The sequence below is a fragment of the Ixodes scapularis genome, unplaced genomic scaffold (genome assembly GCF_016920785.2).
Source record: "Ixodes scapularis isolate PalLabHiFi unplaced genomic scaffold, ASM1692078v2 ptg001037l_1___fragment_2___debris__unscaffolded, whole genome shotgun sequence".
In the NCBI taxonomy this organism is placed as follows: domain Eukaryota; kingdom Metazoa; phylum Arthropoda; class Arachnida; order Ixodida; family Ixodidae; genus Ixodes; species Ixodes scapularis.
The window spans coordinates 36,677-55,867 of record NW_024610088.1 but is presented as its reverse complement, the minus strand read 5'-3'; the positions used below and the strand labels follow the sequence as shown (position 1 = coordinate 55,867).

The following is a 19,191-nucleotide window of genomic DNA, read 5'->3' as shown; positions in this document are numbered from 1 at the left end:
AGAAGTCCCTCGGAATCCCACGACCTGACTCTATTACGGAGCGACAGCTCTCGAGCCCCAGCACGAACTAAACTCACTCGCTGAGTTTCTAATCCAAGTTACTCGTTGGTCCGTCCCCTTTTAGTGGACCGGCGAATCCTCGATGCGTCGTGAGGCAGGCGTTTCCCACCGCCAACCAATCGGCTCACCTTCTCGCCACGTGGGAATTGCCTGTATTCCCGGGTGGGAACCCGCGGTCTGCGTTCATCTCACGGTCAAAGGTCGGGCTGGTTCGGATGCAAGCAAAGCCATTTCTCGCATGGCAAAGCGGACAACCGACCCCAGTGTGGATAGCGCCGACTAAGTGAGCCATCCCGCAATTTATTCTGCCAGAGGCGGTCTGACGTTGCCGTTCTGCCGCGACCCCCCACACTCGGGCGAGAAAGACTAAACCGATGTAAACGCGCCGTGTAAACAGCGCCAGCCAGAGCCACTGCGTTCTAGTGGTGGTGGTGGTGTAACTTTATTTTCCCGGCCCGGAACGCACGCTCCGATTCTCTCGGCAGAAGACGCGCGTTTCGAACCTCGCGTCGTAAAGTACGCCTGTCGCTGGAGGGCGCCCGCCAAGGGAAGTGTTTACAACAGCGCTTTCCCCCCAGTCAAATCTCCGCCCGCGGAGCCCTCTCGATCCTTACACCTCCCCCCTTAAGACTCTTGCTGGACTGAAAGAACATCTAAGAGTCAAACATAAAAAAAAGCATCGAAGACATCATTCGCATTTCTACATACGGTGCAAAACAAAACAACAAAAAAAAAAAACACGCAAGTGGCATTGTAAAAAAAAAAAGGTTATCTTCGTAAACATCAGTGCATAATACTGAAGATGAATACGTATACAAGGGACATGACCGAGCTCTTCAACGTTGCAAAACCAAAAAGACAAAAAAAAAAACACAAAAAAAACGCCATTAGACACGCGCCATGCAATGTCCCCATATTGAATGACAGTACGTCACTATAAAAGAAAATACGCCCACATGTCACAATGCAGGCATCAACGTTTACGACAGGAACAAAAAAAAAAAAAGAAGAACGCTGAACAGAACACGCCTGCTGCAATAACCGCGCATCGGAACACTAAAAAAAAAAATGCTTCGCAAAACAATTGTCTTTAGGCTCGTGCACTGGAAAATCTCAATTCACAGCAGCCACGAGGTTTGACGAAGTCTCTTCACGCACGGACACAGCAGCAAGGCCCCACTCCTGGGGTATATAAGTCAGGCCGCGCGGTAGGCGGAACCACCCATGCTCTCGGGTGGGCGCAGCGCTGAGTCAGTGGTACCCCCAAAATCTGTTCAGCAAGCGAGACAAAGCGTCCGCGTTACCGCTAGCGGACCCCTTTCTGTGGGTCATGATCACATCATAGCGCAGTAGCGCTAGAGCCCACTTTGATAGCTTTGCCCCATGCGGACTGCAGGACGTCAGGTAGGACAGAGGGTTGTGGTCGGATACGATGTGCACTTCTGCGCCCAAGAGCCCACCATAAAATGTGACAAGCGCCCAAACGAGAGCGAACGCCTCGCGCCCAATGGTAGACCAGCGTGTTTGAGTAGGAGTGAACGTATGGCTGGCGAACGCGATCGGCTTCTCGGCTCCGGCACTCCCGATCTGGTCCAGGCAGGCCCCTGGTGCCACTACTGACGCGTCTGTCAAAAGCCAGCAAGGCTCCTGCAAGTTCGGGGTCGAAAGGATCGCTGCCTCACAGAGTGCTGTCTTTAGCTGCGGGAATGCGCCCTCCGCCACCTCCGGCCTAGGTATTTCGTTCAGTTCGCCTTTTTTGGTAAGGGCCGTGCAGAGCTCGGCGATAGCAGCGTAGCCTTTTGCGTACCCTCGGAAGTAGCCACACGGTCCCAGGACACTCTGCGGTTCCCTCCTATTACGCTGGTAATCTAAACCCTCGGTCGCGGCGTCATTATTTGGGTCGTGTTTATTCGTTCCAGACCCTACGACGTGCCCGAGGAGGGTGATTGACCCCCCGGCAACCTGACACTCCTCGTGAATGAGCTCACCTGTTTGTTCAGTCGCGCCGTTTTCGGGGGGCGCGCAATTTACCTCTCCAAAGTTAGCATATTTGTGAAGCATGACTCCCACATGTCCCACTCGAGCACGGCTGTTTCTCAGCCGGCTCGCACGAACCAGTTTGGTTCCGCCCTCCCGAGTCACAGGACCTGAAGCCGCCACGAAAGCATTCGGTGATGCTATCCTGTGTTCACCCCCATCAAAATCCTGGTCTTTGTGCCGGTTCAGCAACTTCCAGTCATCAGATGAAAGTAAACAATCCGCCATGATAGCCAGTCTATCGGTAACCGCACACAGTACGGTGACCGGATCACTCTGACAAACCCCTCCCCGGAACTTGGCCTGCAGCGGCAAACGCACGAGTTTTGCTGTTACCTGTTGCCCAAAGGCCGAAAGAAGGCGAATTGTGCCGCTAGGCTCGGCCAGTTCCGGCGGAACGGCGCTCTCTCTGACGACTATTATTTCACTTTCGGTGTCCAGCACGGCCGTTAGCTGCTGGTCGCCGGAGACAAGTTCAACCAGGATCAGTCCTGAACCTCTGGGTCCCCACTTGTCATTCTTATCTACTGCAGCCGTTGGCTGTTGAGGGAAACTCAAAACAGCAGTTCTGTCCCCTACCATCACTCCCTGTACGAGTGGCTTTCGAGCCGTTTCGTCTTGCTCTTTGCGGTTGGGGCAGTTTCGCGAAATGTGCCCGCTTTGGTTACAGCCAAAGCAACGAGGCGAAGTGCGAGGAGGGCTCTGCTTAGAAGCGTCCGTCTCTGGCTTCGAGCCGTCGCCTCTGACTTCTATGCCCCTCGCCGTTCGTCCGTCTCTCTCTGCCTCCTCGTACATCGGTACCACCTTAGCTAGCTCGTGCGCCTGCAGCCACTTTGTCTCTTCACGCAGCGTGACGTGCCGGAGACACTCCTGATTGAGGCTCGACTTCACCTGGTCTGCGACCATCAGATGAATCAGGTCCTCTTTACTCTCTACATTGCGCGCCTCCAGGTAGTAGCTGAAATAGCTCGCCGTCCTCGAGGCGAACTGCGCCCACCCCTCGTCTTTTCGCTTACGCGCGCCGGCAAACCGCTTCCGGTACTCGCCAGGGGTGAGTCGGAGCTCGTCCAGGACGTCGGCCTTGACCGTGTCGTAGCTAGCTATCTCCTCCACAGATAACCTCGTAAAAAGATATTTAACTCTTTCTGACAACGCCGGCATTATCAGATGTACTCGGCTCTCATTCGGCACTCCGTAGACCGCGAACATCTTTTCGACACCGTCGAACCAAACAGGAACTTCCGCGTCAGGCGGCAGTATCTGATTTTTAAGAAGTTTCGCGCATTGCGAAACAGGGTCCAGCCTGCTCATTCCCGTCGTCACGGTAGCCGCCCCACCGACACTCGGTCCATGCATTGCCGCGATTCTTTCCTCGCTCTCAAGCATGAGTTTTAACATAGCAATTTCGTGCTCGTGCTCCATGCGCCGCATGGTTTCCGCGTGCGCATGGGCAGCGCGCTCGTCGGCGGACCAACTTTCTGACCCTTCCGCCCCTCCGTCGGTCCCTTTGTCCTTTTCCGCAGTTTTCGCCTTATCCCCAGATTTCTTCATCATTTCCCGCCAACTGACTCCTACGTCTGCGCGCACACTAAAGAAACGTGAAGGTTCCACTCACCGGCGCCGCGGAGTCTCCCTTGGACTGGATGGCACGGGGTGACAGTGGGCTCCCTTGACGCTAGTCGGTCTCTGATGCGAGGGCTCTCTGCGGTAGTCGTTCTGTTGCCGCTCGATGATGTTTCTTGAATTTTGATGTCGTCGAAGCCAATCCTGTCGACTGCGCCAGTGCGGGTTCTTTCGTTGCTCCGTCACCTTGCGCCGTCCGGACTGCCAGGTCCGGATGGGGTGACGGGCTTCGTTGTGGGAAGCTGGGCGGGTCTTGCCGGAGACGAAGTTGCTTCCCTTGGCCGTCGACGACTAATTCAGTTGAATTTGGGGATTACTTTTCAATAAACAATTTAATACTTTGGTAGGGAATGAATATACAAAGATAAACAATAATGCGAAATGATAACTTCCCCTGTACGGGGTTGGGAAGGAGGTGGTCGGGTGGTAGCTTATCCAAGCTCGGGAGTTGGCTGGCTCGTGGGATTCCGTCCCGATTACGGGGACAGAAGTCCCTCGGAATCCCACGACCTGACTCTATTACGGAGCGACAGCTCTCGAGCCCCAGCACGAACTAAACTCACTCGCTGAGTTTCTAATCCAAGTTACTCGTTGGTCCGTCCCCTTTTAGTGGACCGGCGAATCCTCGATGCGTCGTGAGACAGGCGTTTCCCACCGCCAACCAATCGGCTCACCTTCTCGCCACGTGGGAATTGCCTGTATTTCCGGGTGGGAACCCGCGGTCTGCGTTCATCTCACGGTCAAAGGTCGGGCTGGTTCGGATGCAAGCAAAGCCATTTCTCGCATGGCAAAGCGGACAACCGACCCCAGTGTGGATAGCGCCGACTAAGTGAGCCATCCCGCAATTCATTCTGCCAGAGGCGGTCTGACGTTGCCGTTCTGCCGCGACCCCCCACACTCGGGCGAGAAAGACTAAACCGACGTAAACGCGCCGTGTAAACAGCGCCGGCCAGAGCCACTGCGTTCTAGTGGTGGTGGTGGTGTAACTTTATTTTCCCGGCCCGGCACGCACGCTCCGATTCTCTCGGCAAAAGACGCGCGTTCCGAACCTCGCGTCGTAAAGTACGCCTGTCGCTCGAGGTCGCCCGCCAAGGGAAGTGTTTACAACAGCGCTTTCCCCCCAGTCAAATCTCCGTGGTGCTAACGGCCCACCCGCGGAGCTCTCTCGATCCATACAAGCAGGATGTAGCAGAACTGAAAGCACAGAGCCCTCAGCAACGGAAACGAAAAGCAGACGACCCCTACCACCCTGAAAGCAAAATCCCCCGTCAAAATATCGACACCTCATCAACTGATGACAAAACCAATCTCTAAACAATCTATACACATCCTACAATCGAACTGCCGCAGCCTACAACGTAAACGAGCCAGTCTTACCCAATACCTCAACACGCTAGATCGCAAACCTGACGTCATCCTTCTTCAGGACACGCAGGGCACTCACAACCTTCCAGAATACACACCCTACACCCAACCCAGCATCCCTCAAACCGACCGCAGACAAAACACATACACCCCCACACTTGTCACGACATACATCTCTAAGGAACATCCGTCGATACAACTCAACACAACACACATCAATACCGCTCAACAAGAGCACGTCATCATCACCCTTTAACCCCGCAACTGCCCCAATCCCATCACAATCGTCAACGCGTACTGGCAACCGGGCCGCAAGGTCGCAAATCCCACTCCCTGGCTCACCAAACTCGTGGAAAACAACACAGACCACGACATCCTCTTAGTCGGAGACTTCAACAGCCCCAATGTGTCCTGGGGTTACCCAAACACTCAGCACAATGGGCGCTTCCCCGAACAAGCAACCGCCCAAACGTCGATGACGCTGGCCAACGGCACTACACAACCCACCCGCATCGGTAACAGCGTAGAACGCGATACCAATCCCGACCTGGCCTTCCATCACGGCCCATCCGTTGCTGAATGGTCCGCATCTGACGAATAGCTAGGCAGCGATCATCGCCTCATCCACCTCACACTGATCACCAACGTCAAACAGAAAGTACGTCGCAATACTGCTCGCATCACAAACTGGGATCACTTTCGCTACCATACCTCCGACAACCTCCCACCGACGGACACTGATCCCAGAGCCTGGGCTAACCATCTCCTCCAGGCACAGAACAAATGCACCAAAGAAGCCCAAACCACAACCGCTACTCCGTACATTGACACCCATCTTCTCAACCTCTGAAAAACTAGGCACAAATTGGTGAAAAAATGGAAGAAAACCAAGCACTCCGAACACCTAAAACACAAAATTCACAACATCACCAAAGAAGCCGAAACCTACGCAGAGTAACTTACCACCGAAAACTGGCTCCAACTTTGCGACTCCCTCAACGGCCAACTAGGCACCAAAAAGACGTGGCGCATCCTACGCACACTCCTCACCCTCTCTCAACCTCGCGACCCCCTCACACGCATTATGCTCGCCAGCAAAATTACCTCGCACGACCTCGAGCAACAACTCCGCGACACCTTCTTTCCACCACCAACCGACACACCCACACAGTCCAGAACCTCCAACTCCTCCCCCCGACCCATGCGACATGGAAGCCCCCTTCCCACTCAATGAACTAAAGCGGGCACTTGACTCTCTCAAATGAAACACATCAACTGGCGAAGATCAAATCACATATCAACTTCTCCGCAATCTCGATGACACACAACTCCAGCAACGCCATCGTCACCATGATCCACAAACCAAACAAAAGCTCCGAAGTCAAGAACCTACGACTCATTTCTCTCACCATGTGCACCGGCAAACTTCTTGAGATGCTTGTTCTCACGCGCCTCGAATGGCATCTCAAGATCGTGAAAGCCCTACCCTTTACACTCATTGGTATACCGCAAGAATATCTCCACACAAGACTGTCTCCTTCGGCGATACAATGACCTCCTCCAAGACAAAAGCACCACACAACTCCGCTCACTCCTAAACCTGGACATCTACAAAGCCTTTGATAACGTCTTGCATGACTCCATACTTAGTACCCTCAGAGAAACGTAGTTCGGCCCTCGAATGTAAACTACATCCGCAACTTTCTATCGAACCGCACGGTCGCCTTTAAAATTCCTGGACACATCTCCACACCTTTTCCCTTACACCAAGGAGTATCACAACGCTCTATCCTCTCTCCCACCCTTTTCAATCTTGCCATGAGCAAACTTCCCGCACAACTCGATACCATCCCCCACGTCAAATTCTCCATTTACGCCGATGACGTTACCTTATGGACCAACACCGGTTCCCCCAGCCAGCAGAAAGAGACACTGCAGCACGCCTGCCACACTGTCGCACGCTATGCCATTAGTATAGGTCTGGCCTCTTCTCCATCTATATCGGAACCCCTCGTCGTCTCCAACCGCAAAAACAATCCCGACAGGCAGCTGATCACCATACACCTCGACGGCACTCCCATACCCCAACGCCCACAAATCAAGCTCTCAGGCCTCACCATTCAAAACAACGGTGCAAGCGATATCACCGTCTCTACCCTCCCCAAACAGATAAATCAAATGACACACATCCTCGGCCGCGTTTCCCGCCGCCACAGATGCCTCAAAGAGAGCAACATGAGACGAGCCATCGAAGCTCTCATCAACTCTTTCGTACTCTACCATATCCCCTACACCCGTCAACTAAAACACCTCCAGACACAGCTCCGCAAACCCACCCGCCTTGCTCTCGGCGTGCCACAGTACGCTCCCCTAGAGCACTTACAACAGATGGACCCCTTCAACACACTCGAGGAGCGAGTCGACTTGCACTGACTGGGTCAACAGCAACGCCTAACCACGTCCCTGCAGTGTCGCTACATTCTCAACTCTTTCGGTTACAACACCCTGCACTTCCCTCCCATCGAAACAACAACACCTCCCTGGGATACCATACACCAAATCACCACACTCCCCATACCCAAACATATGAATCCGGACAGCAACCCGGAACATTGCAAGCACAGAGCCAAACTCATATCACAAAAACTCGCCACACTTCAGGCACATTAACACCTCATCTACTACACAGACGCCAGCTACGACCGTGGCACCAAACTCGGCAGCACCGCAATTCACTGTCCCCAGACCAACACAACGCTTAGGCAAACATACACTGAAGCGCCTTCGGCAGACCTCCTGGAGACTCAGGCGCTGTGCTCCGCCATTCACCATGCCATCGCCAACTCCCACGAAGGACACACCTCCATCACTGTCCTGACAGATTCCCAGAAGGCAGTTCGCACATTTCAGTACAACCAACTCCCCAACTACATGTCGCGCGAGCTTCGAGCCGCCCTCAACAGAACCCCCACCCTTCGCTTCTACATCTATTGGATCCCTGGCCACGCTCTAACCCCAGGCAATGAACGAGCACATTGACTTTCCCGAGTCACTTGCACTCCGGGACCTGCGATTGGCTGGCCTACGTCCTATGACCCCCATCTTCAGCGCAATGAATACCATCAACGGCGCTCCGACACACTCCGACAACTCCGCGAATTCAGACTCTCCCTCGTACCACCGCCTCCCACACTCTCCCGACAACAGGCCAGCACTTTACGCCGAGCACAGAGCCACACGCTATCCTCCCCACACTATACTCATTTCTTCCAAGGCGCTCAGGGCGCAACTAAGTGTCACTTCTGCACTGGCTACCCAAACAACACACACACCTACTGGCAATGCCTCCATGCACCACCATCCATCCGATCTACACTTTCCAAGCTCCTTCCCGGGCTTCGGCCCACGTCATGGAAAGAGTGGCTCTCTCCCACAAATCATCAACACGTGCCCGCCATCTTCGACGCCCTTCTTCACCACATCACAACGATCGAAGAGAAGCTGAAGGCATCGAAAGACGCCACCAACTCCCCATAATCCACCTATCCTCACCCTTCTGAATGGCGTCCCTCCTGGACACCACTTCGACACCCTGAACTGAGGTTCAATAAAGATGTTTTCTTTCTCTCTTCCCCTACTGTGCCCCAAGACGAAAAAAGTTCTGGAACTAAACAAAGAAAAATCAGAACGTTGGCAGTCTTGCACTACACAACGTACTGGAGGGATTTTTGACACATATATGTGTCCAGCGACCCTGTTTCTATGTTAAAATAAAAAAAAAAATTCGGACCATATACGCATAACTCGCGTCAGGGGCAGATGCTGAGTAGCGAACCATGCAATCATTTTTCCTTAGCGGTTGAAAAAACATTCTACCGCCTGGTGTTTTATTTTCTTTTAGTGGACAATTATACTTGTCCCCCTTAGGAAAGAACTGTTCTCTTTATACCACTTCTTGTCAAAAAAAGCCTCGCCCTCCTTCCTTTTTTTTTTTGTACGGCTCTCTGAATTTTTGAAGTTTGGCCTGCGGTTCTAACCCCGTGTCACTCTGGCCAACCCTGGTATAGAGGGCCTTTAGGCACGCTTACCTCTGGCGGTGGCAGCTTCTCCGTCTGTGTGCGCCCATTTCTGGAGGGCCGTCGGCGAGATCCCGATCGGCATAGACATCATCTGGTCACCCAAAAGAGTTACCTCCAATTGCCGCTGCGCCACGTCCCGAAGCACTCTTGGCCGGAGACGCAGCCTGCGTTTGGAAAACAGGAAATCTTCCGTAGGGTTTCTTCGGGATTCGCATAGAATCCGCGGTATCATACCCCGGTTTATCAGATGCTGTTAGAGGAATCGGTGGCCGAGTTTGTTGTCGCACCGCAGCTCGGAGCACGTAGAGCCAACACTCGCGCCGATGAACCCATAAATTCTGCGTTCAGTCGCAATTCTTGCCCGTCCCGATTGTAATGAACATCTTAATAGCGTGCGTTTGTGTATCACTATTGTGAGATGCATGTTAAAAATTCCAGATGTTTGGACTGCACTGGCTAAATTTCTTGTTCATAGCGTAAACGTGGAACCACCTTAGGCTGGCTAAACACGAGCGTTTAATTTTATTTTGTTTTGAGACGCGATTTGTTTTAAAACATAAAGTACTTTGTAGCAAATTGACCTTCTTTTAGGTATTTGTGCGTCTGACCGATCGTACGCCATGGCATTGCACGTGACCACAATCTGTTTTGTTATCATAGCAACACCTCGTATTTATTTTGCTTTATTATTCTGCGTCACGTAGACAACTTCCTAATGTGCAAGCTAAGGTCTATGCATTTTACCTTCCTGCTACAGTTACCGCATGCCAATACTCTCCATATTACATAGCGGGGTTCTACAGGAAAGTGAGGCAATGAATGAACAAACTTTCCTACGTACCCCGAGATGACCCCACCATGTGCTAAGCAATGTTTAACGTTCGCTTAATATATGGTGAATTATGTGCATTGCTGCACTTTGAAATTCAAGGTTGGTGATTTTTTTTTTATTCTAAATATTCGCGACTCTAACTAACTATAGGTGGCGCCACTTATTTTCCAAGATGGCGGGTTTAGTGAGGGTCAGAGATGGCGTACCGCTGTTGAGCCTGTCTAATGTGCTGGCTTCACTGAGCGACATAAATTATTTCTGGTAATACGAGGAAGCTAGGGTGTTATTAGCGCAGGTCACCTCTTTAACCAGAAAACAAGAACGGTGTTTAGCGTATTAAATACGGAAGGATGCGCGTTTTAATTTTGGAGCGAAACCGAAACTTATCTTATTTAATTTCTCGACAGATGCCTTAATTTCGGATTCTTTCACGACTCAAGATGTGTCTCACATCGCAAATATTTACTTAGAAAAGTTGTTCCCGGAACTTTATTTTGTGACATACTGTTCGATCCAGGCTGATATTCGTCGTTGTTGAAACAATCAGTGCTGATATCTGTGCGTTCTCGCTGCCTTTTTCTCGCTCAGATAATTGTCATGGGAAATAATGACAATTATCCCAGCACAAGAATAAGAGAATAATTCCAATTTTTACAATATGTCCACGAAACGCATAAACTAATAAACGCTGCTCTCACTGCAACAACCCAAGACGAAATCCGAGTCAGACAGCTGATGTGTGTGTGTGTGTTTTTATAGCACCGCGGGACGCGTAGGACTTCATATTACATCAAGCGTTTAACTGTTTGCTTATCTTGAAACTATGTAAGAGTTTTTCATATGCTAAAAAAAAAACAGAATTATACCTTTCTGGAAAGACTATTATGGTTAAATAGAGTATTCTTTTGATCTTGGCCTTAATTAGAGGCATACATTGCCGTGATTTGTATTATAATAATAATATTAAAATTCGCATATTTGAATAAGTAATTATTTATGCTCTAACATATTTTTGTTGCTTATGATCTAATTTTAAACGCGCGAAGAAATATGACTATGAAAACTGTGCTAATTATCATCACTGGCTCCAATTGCTGCATTTTAATTACAAATAAAGTAAAAATAGTCTAAAATCAATGAAAACATTCTAGCTAATGTGAGAAATCGATGTAAAATTACATTAATTGTGGGTAAAGTATATTGTGCTATCAAAGTCGCGACTTTTGACAATCGGCGAAACGTCCAAAGTCGCCGCCAATATACTTCCGGACCCAATGCCCAAAAGTTAAGAAAAAGCCTTTTTTTTAATTACTAGTTTTTTCATAACATTTATTTACTTTTGTATTTGCTCGCCGTCGTTTTGCCAATCTCAGCCTTTGCAGTTCGAAGGAACGCCTACCTGCTTGCACCTCTGCTCACTGCAGCACGTTTCGTTGGCGTTGGAAGCCGGTGAAACAGTAGTCAGTTTTAATATTGCGTATGCGAGCGAACTCAAGCCCTGTGTGTTTGCGTTAGCTTTGCGTGTTCCACACTGCGCGTGCGCGGAGCCCGAAATTGCGGTCTTGGATGGCGCATGGCGATGACGCGCACGCAAAACGTGGGGCACGCAACTCTAACGCAAACGCACACCGCTTCCGTTCGCTTCTATGCGCAATACTAAAACTCTCCAGTAAGACACAATCCCATACCGGCTGCAGCACTACGTTGGGACAGTGAAGAGTGTTGTTTGCATTCGGAAACGACATTTCGCGAGCCATGATCGCGAGCAGTTTCGCCATGCCCGCTGAGCAGGAGAATCGGGGGACCCTCACTAGAGCGCTTCCAGTTTCTGCCGCGGGAGGGCGAGCATCGAGCTGGAGACGCGAATAGGGTGAACTTATTTCTGGCTAAAAACTCGAAGCTGTTTTATTTCTATCTAAAAAGTAAAATGTTTTGAACACTTGCTGATATCACCTCGGCAGGAAAGCCCTTACCCTTTAGCTTTCCCCCTATCTTTGTAAACCTCAAAAGAAGATGAAAAGATTGTCAAAAAAAGAATTAATATTTTGTAATTGTATGCGTTGTTTAGTACCTCTGATTTCATTAAAAACGAGAGAAACGTGAGCTTAATAATTGTCTTTTAATATCTAGGCCGTCTCTGGGAAGTAACAGCACCTCTAAAATGTACACTTTAATAACGTTGATAGAAAAACCTTTTGTTCCCTTGTTATCTGACTCTTCAGAATGAAATTTAAAACAATTAATATCAACGAACTAGCCTAAATTATGCAGCCCCATCTATCCAGCATGAATAAACTGGAATTAATTCTGCACACCTACTCCTTGCCTAATGAACGCCAAAATGGACATATACGTATCTCGTGCTGAGTATGCCGAATGATATTAATCAATGGTAGTACCTTCTTATTGCAATACCAAAAACGGTCGCCAGTGCGTATACACTAAAATGTATTATACAATTAAGGCTGTAAAAGGGTTGTTCCAGATTTTCACTCATCGCTAATACAATTTCAGCAAACTAACTTTAAGAAGCGTACCCTGTTTAACCGTACGATAGGATGCTGTTGACTGAAGCATCTTTTATTTTGTAAGGATGTAAGAAGGATCTTTGATGGCTGCTACAATAAAATAAGGCGAACACCCCTTTTGAAGGGTGTTTGCTGCACTAACATCCGATTCAAACACCTTTAGACAAGGTTGGTTTAGAAATTATGCTGAATAATTATTGCATGCAACAATGCTTTTCACATGAACATATATTCCTCTAACGCTTAGATATAGTACTATACTTTACGTGAAATACTGAAGAGTACAGAGCAATGCACTAGTAACTTTGACAAATGCAGAGACGTCATCTGCCTATGAGTGTATTTCAATAGTTGAGTAAATAAGGCGGTGAAGCAGTCAACACGATCGTGATTACCCCCTCATGAGTTGTTTACGGTGTCTATATTTTCGGGTTGCATGCATGTGATAACTGCATCTTGCGCGTGTTGCATGTGTACGTGTTGCTCGTAATAACCATCTAAAGGATAATGGTTAGATTGTCAAAAAATTTAGAGTGTTCACCGGCATAGGTGTTGCTGGGAGAATCTTGCTTAAGCCTTTAAGTGTTAACATTTTCGAGCGTGTGGGTGTAATCACAGTTTCTACATGTATGCGGTCATTTTTAATTCCAGTTCTCATAATTATAATTTTTACCAATGTTCATCAAAGATAAGCACTTGGTTATTCTTTAATCTTTATTTTGATTCGAGGAATCCCTCTAGCACCCATACGGCTTTTTTGCGGGGCAAACAATACTGAAAAAAAAACAGCTCTTCTACACATTTGCAAGGCAAAACATCGATTCATTTGAGACGTTTCATATTTGTTGACTATTTTAACTAAGAAACAAAACTTGTTTCTTGCACCGTACTTTTTAGGTTTTACATATTAGGGCCGAGTAGAAAGAAGGTTTGCCCATTCCTGCATTCACCTTCTTGCATGCCTAAAAATACAAATTGAACCCGAAGCGTACCTTGAATATGCCCTCGTGTTCTCCTTGAGCGTTTCCTCCTGGTCCGCTCCACAGTTGTAATAAAGCCTGGCGTCCTTGCCCATGTTGAAGCATCCAGTACGTTCGATGTCGTCCACCGTTACCACGATGTTATCAGTGCCAGCAGCCGTAGTATTCATTGCTACTAACGTTGGCGCTCGGCTTTAACAGAACCATTCGATAGAAAAGTTTTGAGAAATTATTTGAGCGCAAAGGAAGTAGGGGTAGTTCGTTCGAAAAACATCAAATGTACCATATGGGGGGCTATGGGTGTACCAACTTGCTATACACTAGGGGTAATTGAACATCTGCCGACGTATTGTAAGCGAATCGTTATTCCTATTATTAGCTGGGTATTGTACACAGCTGAGCCATCCGGTTCGAATGTACGCGTGGAACGATGCAGATAAAAATGCTGAAACTCCCCTGATCACTTATTTGTATTATTGGGGGGGGGGGGGGGGGGGGGGTACACGTGTGGAGGGTTGCATTAAAGCCAGTGTAAGTTAGTACCTTCTTTTGATGTATTTTTTATTTGACCTGGCGATTTGTTATTCATTAGATAGCAGCGGTTTTAGGATTAAATATCACTTGCCTCGTATGGCCAATTTCCGTTTTTTTTTTGAGCGTTAGGTACTTGATCGTTCCTAGACTTGGACAAAGGTATTTCAAACGCAGGTTCCTTTTTATTAGCCTAATGTTTTATGTACTGTACCTTCAATAATATTTGATGTCAACAAGTTTTTTTAACTTGTCCGAGCAATGACACGGAGGCTTTTTACTCGTCAACATGTTCCTCACAATACGTGGGTTGTTTCGGCGTGAAACGTTCCTTAGATCTTCAAGGGAGGGGAAGGGGGGGGGGGGGGAGGGGAGGAAGGGGGAATGCAGATTTACTGCAGGTAAAAGAATCAATTAAGATCGACGCTCATTCACTGGTGGAAAGGGCACATGATCAACACCGATTGGCTGATTCCGGTGGGTATGGGAGGTTCTGGAAAACCGCCAGGCTTTAACACCCTGCTAGTGCCAGTATCTCCATTCCAGGAACTGCTATCAAGGTTACATTACACGTGTGAATTTGTCTGATGAAGAGCGCCGTGAGCGTAGGCGCCGAGCTCTCTGAAGAAAAGATAATTGATTTTTTGTTGACCCCGGCTAGGTGGCACAAGCTAGCGCAAGTTATAACGGGTACAACCGTTACCATCTATCCATCCATTCATCCTTTTACTTGATGATTTTCACTTCACCTGTTCATAACAGTAAAGTATGCCGTTTTCCCGCTGCAATTAGTCGTCTTATTTTATAAACCCCCTTCTGCACCTTCCCCGGCTGGCATGGGGTCCCCCATCACTTTAATGGCTCCTCAATAGATCTCCGATACATCGATGGTTGAAAACCCTGCTCTAGTTATTTCTTCACATGTAAAACCACTTCACAGATGTAATCAGTTATTTTGACATGGCACGCGGTTTTTGAATACCCTCCTCGAAGAAGGTTTCCGTCTGCGTTCCCAGACATTTCACCACGAGTTCAGCAAGATCGTCAGTCACCACAGACGTTCTTCCCTGGCACGCATCTCCACAATGATTTATTCTTCCCTCCCGAAGCTTTGCGCAACTTCCTTCAAACACATTACACGTTCGTGACGAATTGCGATTTTGGTGACGCATGACGGAAAGACTGAGAACCCCGGCGGCAAATTGTATTAGAAAGCGCATCCAAAATGTTGTTCTACATTATAATAACTTTCATAATGTGTGCGATAATTATTTGGAGAAATGTCTACCTAGAGCACAATTGAATAATAATAATATTAATTATTATTTTTAATATTATTATGTTGTGTGTATGTATACACATACGGAAGTTAGCCTCAATGGGCATCTGGTGTCACACAGGCGCAGTCTTAGCAAGATTCATATGTACCATCGACTCCTTAAAAAAATATTACAAGAAAATTTAACGTTTTTTTTTACTGGAGTTTACGTGGAGAAGGAATCTTTCGAACCAAATAGGGGTGAATATTGCCTAAATATGTAGCATATTTACTTCCTGAACCAGGATGTACTAGCGAGGCAACAAAAACGTTCTCGACAATTTAAGCATTCGTAATCTACTCACTCATGCATCTGCTTATTTTTTCGTTATCATCAATAGCTTTTACCTTTTTAATGATGGACAATATACGTACAGCGAAAATGGAAACAGTAATTCTAGATAAGATTAAGAAAAAACTAGAACGCGATAAAAGAAGGGTTAAAAAAGTCCATACCTTGAACATCGATGGTATTATACAACTTCTGCATGCAGGTTACAGGGTAAGTATAGAAGATTGGATTCACATAAAATGTAAGAGAAATTAGCAAACATCGTCTCGGAACATTAATATTAATCGCTAAAGTTAGATCAGGACAATCTCGATCGCGTCGTCCAGATTCAACGTTAACAACACAAGTGTTTTAAGAGTCTTTTATATTCAAAGTGAGCTCTGTGACCCGAGATGCCTATCATAAAATATCTGTAAGAAGCGCTTCTAGGCATTTTCAGTAATTTCTCGGTGCATTTGCCCAATATGATGCCATACGACGGAGGAAAACTCCATCTTCGACGTAATTAATGCAAAGTATTGCCGCATTGTGCAGGCTGACGTGCAAAAACTCACGTGTAAGTACGCTTGCTAAATTGAGGACGCGGGAAGGGATCTTTGTTGGATCCTCAATCTCGCTTCCAAACAGCACGAACACAAGGAAAGTATCTTGTTGTCGCATGATGCGCACATTTTGCTTTCCGATACTTTTAGCTTTGTATTTTTTTTTGTATGCTACAAACGGGCATTTGAGCGTGCGCCGAAGCCAGCCCTGCTATTCACCTCATAATACTAGCGTACATGACTACATCTACACGGACGAGCGCGTGACCAAGTACAAAACAATAAAATAGACGTACGACCGCATAAAAAGCAACAGGCAACAAATTCCCCTTACTACAGGTTTCCACGGGCAACTCACACACCTGCGTAAAAGTCACGCGCTACATTTACCTCATGTTTCCGATCGTTTGCCGGGGATTGCGATAAGAACGAACTAATCAATCGTTTCAGTGAGACTTTGTAAAGACATCAGTTTTAGAGCGCACCTCTTAGGCGCCCATTTCAGCGTATAGCAGCGTCGCCGTCAGCGTAACTCCTCTAAATTTAGCGGTAAAATTGACGTCACATGAACGCAACACCGTTTCAGTTTCCCCGCTAAATTTAGCAGAGAATTGAATTGGTGTTGAAGGAACGTGACGTCAATCTTCCTGCTAAATCTAGCGGAGAAACTGAATTTGTTTATGGGTGACGTGACACAATGCCGCGCGACGCCATTTTTCCCGCTAAATGGACCTTTTCCATATACCGACGGCACCAGGCGGTGGCTGCGCGAACTAAAAAATCGAGGAAGTGACCTGCGCTACCAATCAATAATGGGAGCTACGTTACCAGTTGCTTCGCTCTCTGAGCAGCGTCGCGTGCCCAACGCAACGAGGTAGGCCTAGCGCGACTTTAAAGAAGGAAATCCGTAGCGTCCACCCAAACGTCGTGTTTTTCTTTCCGTCCACTTTCTTTTTTTGTGTAACACAATTATATATATGCTGCAATTACGTGTTCTACTCGTCGATTTACAGCCTCATTCCGAATTTCCTCGATTTTTTTGTGCCGACTTCCACCGCTTGGCATCGGGCGCTCGCGCGTGCGCAGAACGCTTCTCGGAAAAGGTCCATTAAGCGGGGAAACTGAATTGGTCTGGTTAAGTGGCGTCAAATTTCATGCTAAGTTCAGCAGAGAACTGTGAGAGGAGGAGAGGGCACGGAGGAGGAGGGTGGGAGAGGAGGAGGTGCAGGGGAAAGAGGAGGGGATGAAAGAATGGGGAGAGGTGGAGGAAAGGAGGAGGGGTAGGAGAAGATAAGGGAGGGTGGATACGGAGGAGGAGGGGCATAGCTTCCCCTCCCTATCGTCCCCTTCTCCTCAAGAGCTGCGTTCTAATTTCGCTTTACAGAGATTCGTAAACGCCTTTCTTTTTTTCTGACAGAAGTTTCCAATCAAAAGTGAAATATACGAGAGACATCGATCATTATTTTTGAAGCGTGTTTTTACTTTAACTTAGGTCAAGCCATCCTGTAGCCGCAGTGGTCTCAAACTTATTCGACTGTGAGTTCGGCAACGGTGCACGCCGACATCGTTTGTAACTTTATCGTCCTCTGTGCAGATAAAACCTCAAGTTTCCCACGCACGCAACGCATCGGACGGGCCTTCGTCATCGAGCGGGAGCGACTTCGTCTGCCGTGCGTCGCATCGCGACCAATCAAGGTCTTTGACATCAGCGCCGTCTGCAGCCACATCAACCTACAAAGGCGAACTTCGAAGGCCCAACTCATCCAGTTCGGCAGCGGTGCACGCCGACATCGTTTCTAACTTTATCGTCCTGTGTGCAGGTGAGAGTCCGACAGACGTCGGTGACAGTATCTGCCCGAAACTCTTTGTGTACTGCTGCCGAACACAGTATACGTATGTTCTGTGGGCATTATAGTGCCAACTCTGTTTCAGCCACTTTGCCGTCCGAAATGAGTAAAGACGTAAAAGAGTTTACTAAAGCCATAGATGAGCTTCGTAAGGAAATACGAGCTGAGCTTGGAGGACTCAATGAGAGTGTTAACTTCTGTAGTGGCACTTGTGATGATTTGAAGAAAATACCAGACGAAGTCAGGGAACTACGCAGGGAGATACAAAACCTAACACTGCAAAACAGGGAGTTGCAAACTGAAAACCGTCAGCTCACTAGCAAGGTGGAAGAGCTAGAACAGTATATGAGATCTAATAACTTGGAGATCAAAGGAGCCCCTGTAATGGGCAACCCAATCGACATCGTAAAGAAAATCGGTGAACTGGTGGGTGAACCTGTTGAGAACACAGATATTGACATTTGCCATCGGGTTCCCACTCAAAGAAATGAAAGAAACATCATAGCACGCTTTGTTCAGCCATCCAAGCGTAATGCGTTGCTCGAAAAATGCAAAAAAAAACGATTGACGACCTCAGATATTGAAGCACTGGGATTCGAAAATCCTACGTATGTAGACGAGCACCTGACGAGGCAGAATAAGCAGTTACTTGGGGCGGCAATCGCCCGCAAGTTCAAGACCAGATGTAAATTTGTCTGGACAGCGGGGGGCGGGGGGGGGGGGAGGGGGGGGGGAGTGTATGGAAAGAAAGATGATACGTCGGCTGTCATCAGAATCGCGAACCAAAGTGATATTCAAAAAATGGTCGCGTGATCGAACTGTCCCAATACAGTTCCGATAAGCGTTGCTCTTATCTCATGCCTTCCACTTTTACGGAAGGCTGTGTGTATTATGACGAGTCATCATTTAACCGAACATTTCAATATTTAGAAAAAAGGTCTGTTGGGACGCCGTCTGCTTTTGTGTGCAATCCGTTTTCCATAGACGTTGCTATGCCGACAATTATTGCGTTCATTCAGGCTTAGGAGTGCACAGAATCGAAACAGTATCTAAAAAATGCGGCGATGTCCTTGCCCATGCTTTGCGGTTTAAGTGAGGTAAGACAAAGCGAAAGCCTCCTGCACCATTCGTTGCTGACTAACGCGGCCGATATTGCA

The 19,191-nt window shown here is 48.0% G+C and overlaps 1 protein-coding gene across 1 annotated transcript in view; it reads right to left on the bottom strand.

Annotated features, from left to right (window-relative positions):
• The window catches only part of LOC8029044 (hydroxyacid oxidase 1), a 57,305-nt gene extending 43,631 nt beyond the window's left edge, over nucleotides 1-13,674 (bottom strand). The window contains exons 1-2 of the mRNA XM_040210213.2: nucleotides 13,517-13,674; nucleotides 9,174-9,328 (exon numbers count right to left, since the gene is read on the bottom strand). Coding sequence (XP_040066147.2) covers nucleotides 9,174-9,328; nucleotides 13,517-13,674 — 313 coding nt within the window. The remainder of the gene's footprint in view (nucleotides 1-9,173; nucleotides 9,329-13,516) is intronic.
• Between the last annotated feature and the right edge of the window lie 5,517 nt (nucleotides 13,675-19,191).